Below are 10,000 nucleotides of genomic sequence, written 5' to 3'. Positions count from 1 at the left end.
ATTAAAGGAGGAGGGTAGTAACCTGTACCTCCTCTGTTATAGATTAAAGGAGGTGGTGGTCTGGCCCGGGAGGGTAGTAACCTGTACCTCCTCTGTTATAGATTAAAGGAGGAGGGTAGTAACCTGTACCTCCTCTGTTATAGATTAAAGGAGGAGGGTAGTAACCTGTACCCATTCTGTTAAAGATTGAAAAGGGGCCGGCAGTGGCAGTTAGCTGATCTCTGGCTATGGCGCACACACACACACACACACACACACACACACACACACACACACACACAACTGTAATACATGTCTGCGATTAGCAGCAACACTCCTCTGTGTCAGAAGCAGGTCTGGTGTATCTGGGGGAAGCAGGAAGCACCAGAAGGTGAATAATTGTGTACATGGATAATGTCTCTCCTGATGAGAGAATGATATCTGCACCTGCATCATTTACATACACACCTCTATCTATCTCCCCCTTCTCCTATCTCCCTCCTCCTCCTCCTCTATCTCTATCTCTCCCCTCCTCCTCTATCTCCCTCCTCCTCTATCTATCTATCTATCTCCCTCCTCCTCTATCTATCTATCTATCTCCCTCCTCCTCTATCTATCTATCTCCCTCCTCCTCTATCTATCTATCTATCTATCTATCTATCTATCTATCTATCTATCTATCTATCTATCTCCCTCCTCTATCTATCTATCTCCCTCCTCCTCCTCTATCTATCTCATCTCCCTCCTCCTCCTCTATCTATCTATCTCCTCCTCCTCCTCTATCTATCTATCTCCCTCCTCCTCCTCTATCTATCTCCCTCCTCCTCCTCTATCTATCTCCCTCCTCCTCCTCTATCTATCTCCCTCCTCCTCCTCTATCTATCTCCCTCCTCCTCCTCTATCTCCCCACCTCTATCTCTCCCCTCATCTATCTATCTCCCCCTTCTCTATCTCCCCCCTCCTCCTCTATCTATCTCTCCCCTCTATCTCTCTCCCCCCTCCTCTATCTTCTCCCTCCTCCTCTATCTCCCCTCCTCCTCTATCTATCTCCCCTCCTCCTCTATCTATCTCCCCTCCTCCTCTATCTCTCTATCTCCCCCTTCTCTATCTCTCTATCTCCCCCTTCTCTATCTCTCTATCTCCCCCTTCTCTATCTCTCTCTCTCTCCCCCTTCTCTATCTCTCTCTCTCCCCCTTCTCTATCTCTCTCCCCCTTCTCTATCTCTCCCCTCCTCCTCTATCTATCTCCCCTCCTCCTCTATTATCTCCCTCTATCTATCTCTCTCCCTCCTCCTCTATCTATCTCCCCCTTCTCTATCTCTCTCCCCCTTCTCTATCTCTCCCCTCCTCCTCTATCTATCTCCCCCTCCTCTATCTCCCCCCACCTCTATCTATCTCCCCCCTCCTCCTCTATCTATCTCCCCCCTCCTCCTCTATCTATCTCTCCCCTCCTCCTCTATCTATCTCCCCCCCTCCTCTATCTATCTCCCCCCTCTATCTCTCTCCCCCCTCCTCTATCTCTCCCCCCCTCCTCTATCTCTCTCCCCCTCCTCCTCTATCTCTCTCCCCCTCCTCCTCTATCTCTCTCCCCCCTCCTCCTCTATCTCTCTCCCCCCTCCTCCTCTATCTCTCCCCTCCTCCTCTATCTATCTCCCTCCTCTATCTCCCCCCACCTCTATCTATCTCCCCCCTCCTCCTCTATCTATCTCCCCCCTCCTACTCTATCTATCTCTCCCCTCCTCCTCTATCTATCTCCCCCCTCCTCCTCTATCTATCTCCCCCCTCCTCCTCTATCTATCTCTCCCCTCCTCTATCTCTCCCCCCCTCCTCTATCTCTCCCCTCTATCTATCTCTCCCCTCTATCTATCTCCTCCCTCCTCCTCTATCTATCTCCCCCTCCATCTCCTCCCTCCTCTATCTCCCCCTCCATCTCCTCCCTCCTCTATCTCCCCCTCCTCCTCCTCAATCTATCTCCCCCCTCCTCCTCTATCTATCTCTCCCCTCTATCTATCTCTCCCCTCTATCTATCTCTCCCCTCTATCTATCTCCCCCTCCTCTATCTCTCCCCCCCTCCTCTATCTCTCTCCCCCCTCCTCTATCTCTCTCCCCCCTCCTCTATCTCTCTCCCCCCTCCTCTATCTATCTTCCTCTATCTATCTCCCCCCTCCTCTATCTCTCCCCTCTATCTATCTCCCCCCTCCTCCTCTATCTATCTCCCCCTCCTCCTCCTCCATCTCCCCCTCCTCCTCCTCCATCTCCCCCTCAATCTATCTCCCCCTCCTCCTCTATCTCCCCCTCTATCTATCTCCCCCCTCTATCTCTCTCCCCCCCTCCTCTCTCTCTCCCCCCTCCTCTATCTCTCTTCCTCTATCTCTCTCCCCCCCTCCTCTATCTATCTTCCTCTATCTATCTCCCCCCTCCTCCTCTCTCTCTCCCCCCTCCTATCCCCCCTCCTCTATCTCTCCCCTCTATCTATCTCCCCCCTCCTCCTCTATCTATCTCCCCCTCCTCCTCTATCTCCCCCTCCTCCTCTATCTCCCCCTCCTCCTCTATCTATCTCCCCCTCCTCTCTCTCCCCCCCCCTCCTCTATCTCTCTCCCCCCTCCTCTATCTCTCTCCCCCCTCCTCTATCTCTCTCCCCCCTCCTCTATCTATCTTCCTCTATCTATCTCCCCCTCCTCCTCTCTCTCTCTCCCCCCTCCTATCCCCCCTCCTCTATCTCTCCCCTCTATCTATCTCCCCCCTCCTCCTCTATCTATCTCCACCTCCTCCTCTATCTATCTCCCCCTCCTCTATCTCCCCCTCCATCTCCTCCCTCCTCTATCTCCCCCTCCTCCTCCTCCATCTATCTCCCCCTCCTCCTCCTCCATCTATCTCCCCCTCCTCCTCCTCAATCTATCTCCCCCCTCCTCCTCTATCTATCTCCCCCCTCTATCTATCTCCCCCCCCCCTCCTCTATCTCTCTCCCCCCTCCTCTATCTCTCTCCCCCCTCCTCTATCTCTCTCCCCCCTCCTCTATCTCTCTCCCCCCTCCTCTATCTCTCTTCCTCTATCTCCCCCCTCCTCTATCTCTCTTCCTCTCTCTCTTCCTCTATCTCTCTCCCCCCCTCCTCTATCTATCTCCCCCCTCCTCCTCTCTCTCTCCCCCCTCCTATCCCCCCTCCTCTATCTCTCCCCTCTATCTATCTCCCCCCTCCTCCTCTATCTATCTCCCCCTCCTCCTCTATCTATCTCCCCCTCCTCTATCTCCCCCTCCTCCTCCATCTCCCCCTCCTCCATCTCCCCCTCCATCTCCCCCCTCCCTCCTCCTCAATCTATCTCCCCCTCCTCCTCCTCCTCCTCAATCTATCTCTCCCCCCTTGTATGTGTCTATGACTGCTTCCAGAACTGTGATGAATAACTAGATGCAATTTTTTTTATTTAACAAGGCAAATCAGTTAAGAACAAATTCTTAAATATGTGGTGAACTCTCCAGTTAAATGACACATTTCTCGAGGTTGAAATATCATACAAATATGATCAATGGTTCATTTGAGAGAAGACAACTTCCCGTGTTATGACATCAGCCAGTATTGAAATCTGACATGTATGAAAGACATTTCCGCGATCTAAAAGTCGTATTTCTATAAACTTCCAGTGTAGTGAGAGTGGATTTATCACAATGCTACGTGAACGGAAATATTTCAGATACACATTAGATCATGAAATGACTCAGGGAATAGATAGAACATCACTCAGAAATGCACAAAAAAAAAACATATATAACATTCAAAATGAGTCTTTCCTTTAACAGGGGACACAGCTGACACACACACACACACACACACACTTTAATCTGTCCAATGAACAGCTGAGCAGAAGCTGCGAATTTTCATCACTATTAAGTCAATTTTCTTACTGGTCTTTATGGTATTACTTCCTCTCTCCATCTGGCTCTTCGAGTAGGGCTGGTAAGGTGGTCTCCTTTGAGTAGGGCTGGTAAAGTGGTCTCCTTTGATGAGGCCTGGTAAGTGGTCTCCTTTGAGTAGGGCTGCTAAGGTGGTCTCCTTTGAGTAGGGCTGCTAAGGTGGTCTCCTTTGAGTAGGGCTGGTAAAGTGGTCTCCTTTGAGTAGGGCTGGTAAAGTGGTCTCCTTTGAGTGAGGGCTGGTAAAGTGGTCTCCTTTGAGTAGGGCTGGTAAGGTGGTCTCCTTTGAGTAGGGCTGGTAAGGTGGTCTCCTTTGAGGAGGGCTGGTAAAGTGGTCTCCTTTGAGTGAGGGCTGGTAAAGTGGTCTCCTTTGAGTAGGGCTGGTAAAGTGATCTCCTTTGAGTAGGGCTGGTAAAGTGATCTCCTTTGAGTAGGGCTGGTAAAGTGGTCTCCTTTGAGTAGGGCTGGTAAGGTGGCATAAACATATTCATTGACAACAATAGTAGATATTATACTAATTAAAAATATATATAATAACAAAAACAAATAAATAATATCCCGTACAGAAATGTAATAATAGTCAATGTTCAGACTAATTCAACAAACGACAAGGAAAATGACTGGTTATATAGTCTGTTACGGATAACACATGGAGAGAATAGTACATGTGGTTTCCTCCCTTACTGGAGGCTCCTGAGTGGCGTAGCGATCTAAGGCATCACTACAGTCCCTGGTTCGATTCCAGGGTGTATCACATCCGGCTGTGATTGGGAGTCCCATAGGGCTGCGCGCAATTGGCCCAGGGTCATCCGGGTTTGGCCGGGGTTGGCCGTCATTGTAAATAAGAATTTGTTCATAACTGACTTGCCTAGTTAAATAAAGGTTAAATAAAAAAATATATATCATACTGTAACTTGTGGTAAACTGGGATCTACTGTGCTGCCAACACTACAACATCAAACCTTCCCCCAAAACAATACTAAGTTTCTCTTTGTTTGATTGTTCTGTGAATGTAGAACTTTTCATTTGAATTTGGGGAAGTAGGAGTTAATAGAGGGTAGTTTAATAGAGGGTAGGTTAATAGAGGGTACAATCACTTTCAATAGATGATACAATGTCAATAATCTCTGCCCTCTCTCTCTCTGCCCCCTCTCTCTCTCCCTCTGCCCCTCTCTCTCTGCCCTCTCTCTCTCTGCCCCCTCTCTGCCACCTCACAGTCTCTCTCTCCCTGACCCTCTCTCTCTCTCCCTCTCCCTGCCCCCTCTCTGTCTCTCTCTCCCTCTCTGCCCCCTCACAGTATGTCTCTCGCCCTGCCCCGCTCTCTCTCTCTGCCCTCTCTCTTTCTGCCCCCTCTCTGCCACCTCACAGTCTCTCTCTCTCCCTGCCCCTCTCTGTCTCTCTCCCTCTGTCTCTCTCTCCCTCTGTCTCTCTCTCTGTCTCTCTCCCTCCCCACCTCTATCTCTATCTGTCTCTCTCCATCTCTCTGTCTCTCTCCCTGCCCCCCCTTCTCTCTCTCTCTCTCTCTCTCCATTTGTTCTGCTCTGGGGCAGGTAGGGCAGACATGGGAGTGTTGAAAGGTAGAGTATTTATGAGCCCTGTGGGACTGTGGGACAGATTACCTAGAGGGCGTTGGTGCTTGCCAGGCAAGGTTCTACGTGCCTCTTCCCACATCATTCTTCCTCAGCCCGTAAAAACATGCACACGGCATCACACACAGCAGCGGGAGCTCGGTGGATGCTGAAGGTGTTTTCCAGAAATAGTATAGACAAACTGAGGTCATACGGTATAAGGAAGTGAGGTCAAAATGTCAGGAGACTGATCTGAGCAACATTACACATTCCTATATTTGTCTTCTGTAGAGACGCTACAGTTGATCTTCTATCTCTGCTGTGTCATCAGTAGTCTGTTCACAGAGTCAGGGGTTACGACTGTTACGTTGGGACAGTTCCAATAGCTGAATCACAGGCGTCCTGACAGGGTCAGAGGTTAAGACAGTTCCAGTAGCTGAATGACAGGCGTCCTGACAGGGTCAGAGGTTAAGACAGTTCCAGTAGCTGAATCACAGGCTTCCTGACAGGGTCAGAGGTTAAGACAGTTCCAGTAGCTGAATCACAGGCGTCCTGACAGGGTCAGAGGTTAAGACAGTTCCAGTAGCTGAATGACAGGCTTCCTGACAGGGTCAGAGGTTAAGACAGTTCCAGTAGCTGAATGACAGGCTTCCTGACAGGGTCAGAGGTTAAGACAGTTCCAGTAGCTGAATGACAGGCGTCCTGACAGGGTCAGAGGTTAAGACAGTTCCAGTAGCTATTTCTGTCTGAACGTTGCCTAACCCTTCTGTGTGTGTCTGAACGTGGACTAGAGTGTGTGTGTCAGAACATGGACTACAGTGTGTGTGTCAGAACATGGACTACAGTGTGTGTCTGAACGTGGACTACAGTGTGTGTCAGAACGTGGACTACAGTGTGTGTCTGAACATGGACTACAGTGTGTGTCTGAACGTGGACTAGAGTGTGTGTCAGAACGTGGACTACAGTGTGTGTCTGAACATGGACTACAGTGTGTGTCTGAACGTGGACTAGAGTGTGTATTGTTGTAACCATGCTAACCCTCCCCTGTATCTCTCCCGTCTCTCCAGACCTGCGGAGGATGACAGCAGGCTTCATGGGTATGGCCATAGCCATCATTCTGTTTGGCTGGGTGATAGGTGTTCTAGGATGCTGCTGGGATAGAGGACTGATGCAGTACGTGGCAGGATTACTGTTCCTCATGGGAGGTAAGAGAACAACACAGATACTGTGTATCATTCAAGTCAAGACCCCCCGGGATTCACCAAACACTTCTTCTTTAAGAAAAATTACAAAGGATGCTTTTACATTTTTATAAAGATATAACGTTCATAAGATAGTTTGTATTGGGGTCCTAAATCCTGGTGATCAGGTGAACTGGTCCGTAGGATTGTTAATCAATCCGGTGTGGCAGGTAACTGAAAGGTTGCTAGATTGAATCCCCTGAGCTGACAAGGTAAAAATCTGTCGTTCTGCCTCTGAACAAGGCAGTTAACCAACTGTTCCTAGGCCGTCATTGAAAATAAGAATTTGTTCTTAACTGACTTGCCTTGTTAAATAAAGGTTTTTATACATACTATACATACTCACTAGTTACATCAAACTTGAATAGATGATGTCATCTTAACTTCCAGACTGATTGTTTATCAACAGTTAGAGGACTAAGGGTTTTTGATACAATATTGACCCACAGCTCAGGTCGTTACTGTGAAAGATAATACCATCAACAGCTAGGTGACTACAACTCATAGACTACAGCTCAGGTCGTTACTGTGAAAGATAATACCATCAACAGCTAGGTGACTACAACTCATAGACTACAGCTCAGGTCGTTACTGTGAAAGATAATACCATCAACAGCTAGGTGACTACAACTCATAGACTACAGCTCAGGTCGTTACTGTGAAAGAGAATAGACTACAGCTAGGTGACTACAACTCATAGACTACAGCTCAGGTCGTTACTGTGAAAGAGAATAGACTACAGCTAGGTGACTACAACTCATAGACTACAGCTCAGGTCGTTACTGTGAAAGAGAATAGACTACAGCTAGGTGACTACAACTCATAGACTACAGCTCAGGTCGTTACTGTGAAAGAGAATAGACTACAGCTAGGTGACTACAACTCATAGACTACAGCTCAGGTCGTTACTGTGAAAGATAATACCGTCAACAGCTAGGTGACTACAACTCATGGACTACAGCTCAGGTCTTTACTGTGAAAGATAATACCATCAACAGCTAGGTGACTACAACTCATAGACTACAGCTCAGGTCGTTACTGTGAAAGATAATAGACTACAGCTAGATGACTACAACTCATAGACTACAGCTCAGGTCGTTACTGTGAAAGATAATACCATCAACAGCTAGGTGACTACAACTCATAGACTACAGCTCAGGTCGTTACTGTGAAAGAGAATAGACTACAGCTAGGTGACTACAACTCATAGACTACAGCTCAGCGTTCAACACCATTGTCCCCTTTAAGCTCGTCACTTAGTTTAGGGACCCTGGGACTAAACACCTCCCTCTGGATCCTGGATCCTGGACTTCCTGGTGGTGCTGCCCCCAGGTGGTAAGGTTAGGTAACAACACATCCGCCACGCTGATCCTCAACACAGGGGTATGTGCTTAGTCCTGTACTCCCCGTTCACCCTCGACTGCGTGGCTGCACATGACTCCAACACCATCATCAAGTTTGCTGACGTCACAACAGTGGTAGACCTGATCACTGGTGACGATGAGATGACCTGTGACCTGACAGTGTGGTGCCGGAACAACAACCTTTCCCTCAACGTCAGTAAGACCAAGGAGCTGATCGTGGACTACAGGAAGTAGTCCACAGTGTCATGGACTACAGGAAGTAGTCCACAGTGTGGTGAACTACAGGAAGTAGTCCACAGTGTCATGGACTACAGGAAGTAGTCCCCATTGTGGTGGACTACAGGAAGTAGTCCCCAGTGTGGTGGACTACTGGAAGTAGTCCCCAGTGTGGTGAACTACAGGAAGTAGACCCCAGTGTGGTGAACGACAGGAAGTAGTCCACAGTGCCGTGGACTACAGGAAGTAGTCCCCAGTGTGGTGGACTACAGGAATTAGTCCCCAGTGTGGTGGACTACAGGAAGTAGTCCCCAGTGTGGTGGACTGCAGGAAGTAGTCCCCAGTGTGGTGAACTACAGGAAGTAGTCCCCAGTGTGGTAGACTACAGGAAGTAGTCCCCAGTGTGGTGAACTACAGGAAGTAGTCCACAGTGTCGTGGACTACAGAAAGTAGCCCCCAATGTGGATGGGGGCGAGCACGTCATTGACAGGGCTGCACTGGAGCAGGTCCAGAGGTTCAAGTTCCTTACTGTCCAAATCATCGTGAAGAAAGCCCGACAGCGCCTTTTCTTCCCCCTCAGGAGGTTGAAAAGATTTGGCATGGGCCCTCAAACCGTCAAAAAGTTCTACAGCTGTACCATTGAGAGCATCTTGACTTGGTATGGCAATATCACCGCCGTTAAAGACTCCAGCCTCCCAAGCCATAGACTGTTCTCTCTGCTTCCGCACGGCAAGTGGTACCAGTGCATCAAGTCTGACACCAACAGGCTCCTGAACAGCTCTATCCCCAAACCAAATAGCTAACGAAATGGCCTACGAAATGGCTAACTAAATAGCTAACTAAATAGCCTACGAAATGGCTAACTAAATAGCTAACTAAATAGCTAACTAAATGGATAACTAAATGGCTAACTAAATGGCTAATGAAATAGCCAATGAAATAGCCAACTACATGGCTAACTAAATGGCTAATGAAATAGCCAATGAAATAGCCAACTAAATGGCTAACTAAATGGCTAACTAAATGGCTAACAAAATGGCAAACTAAATATCTGAGTTGAACCTTGTATTGTATTTTTATTTACACACGCACACACTGACTCTATACACACTGACTCACCACACACTGACTCACCACACACTGACTCTACACACACTGACTCACCACACACTGACTCACCACACACTCACTCTACACACACTGATGCTACACACACTGATGCTACACACACTGACTCTATACACACTGACTCTATACACACTGACTCTATACATACAGACTCTATACATACAGACTCTATACATACAGACTCTATACATACAGACTCTATACACACTGACTCTATACACACTGACTCTATACACACTGACTCTATAAATACTGACTCTACACACACTGACTCTATAAATACTGACTCTATACACACTGACTCTATAAATACTGACTCTATTCACACTGACTCTATACACACTGACTCTATTCACACTGACTCTATTCACACTGACTCTATTCACACTGACTCTATTCACACTGTCTCTATACACACTGACTCTATACATACTGACTCTACACATACTGACTCTACACACACTGACTCTACACACACTGACTCTATAAATACTGACTCTATACACACTGACTCTATAAATACTGACTCTATTCACACTGACTCTATTCACACTGACTCTATACACACTGACTCTATACACACTGACTCTATACACACTGA

At 47.9% G+C, this 10,000-nt stretch overlaps 1 protein-coding gene across 1 annotated transcript in view; it reads left to right on the top strand.

The window, feature by feature from the left end:
• tmem178b (transmembrane protein 178B) overlaps window positions 1-10,000 on the top strand; it is a 203,663-nt gene that overhangs the window by 179,793 nt on the left and 13,870 nt on the right. The window contains exon 4 of the mRNA XM_082964304.1: window positions 6,518-6,655. Within this exon, the coding sequence (XP_082820430.1) occupies window positions 6,518-6,655 (138 nt within the window). The remainder of the gene's footprint in view (window positions 1-6,517; window positions 6,656-10,000) is intronic.

The sequence above is a fragment of the Salmo salar genome, chromosome 17 (genome assembly GCF_965601325.2).
Source record: "Salmo salar chromosome 17, fSalSal1, whole genome shotgun sequence".
Taxonomy (NCBI): Eukaryota; Metazoa; Chordata; class Actinopteri; order Salmoniformes; family Salmonidae; genus Salmo; species Salmo salar.
The sequence above is the reverse complement of the archived record's forward strand: the minus strand, read 5'-3'. Positions and strand labels throughout refer to the sequence as shown.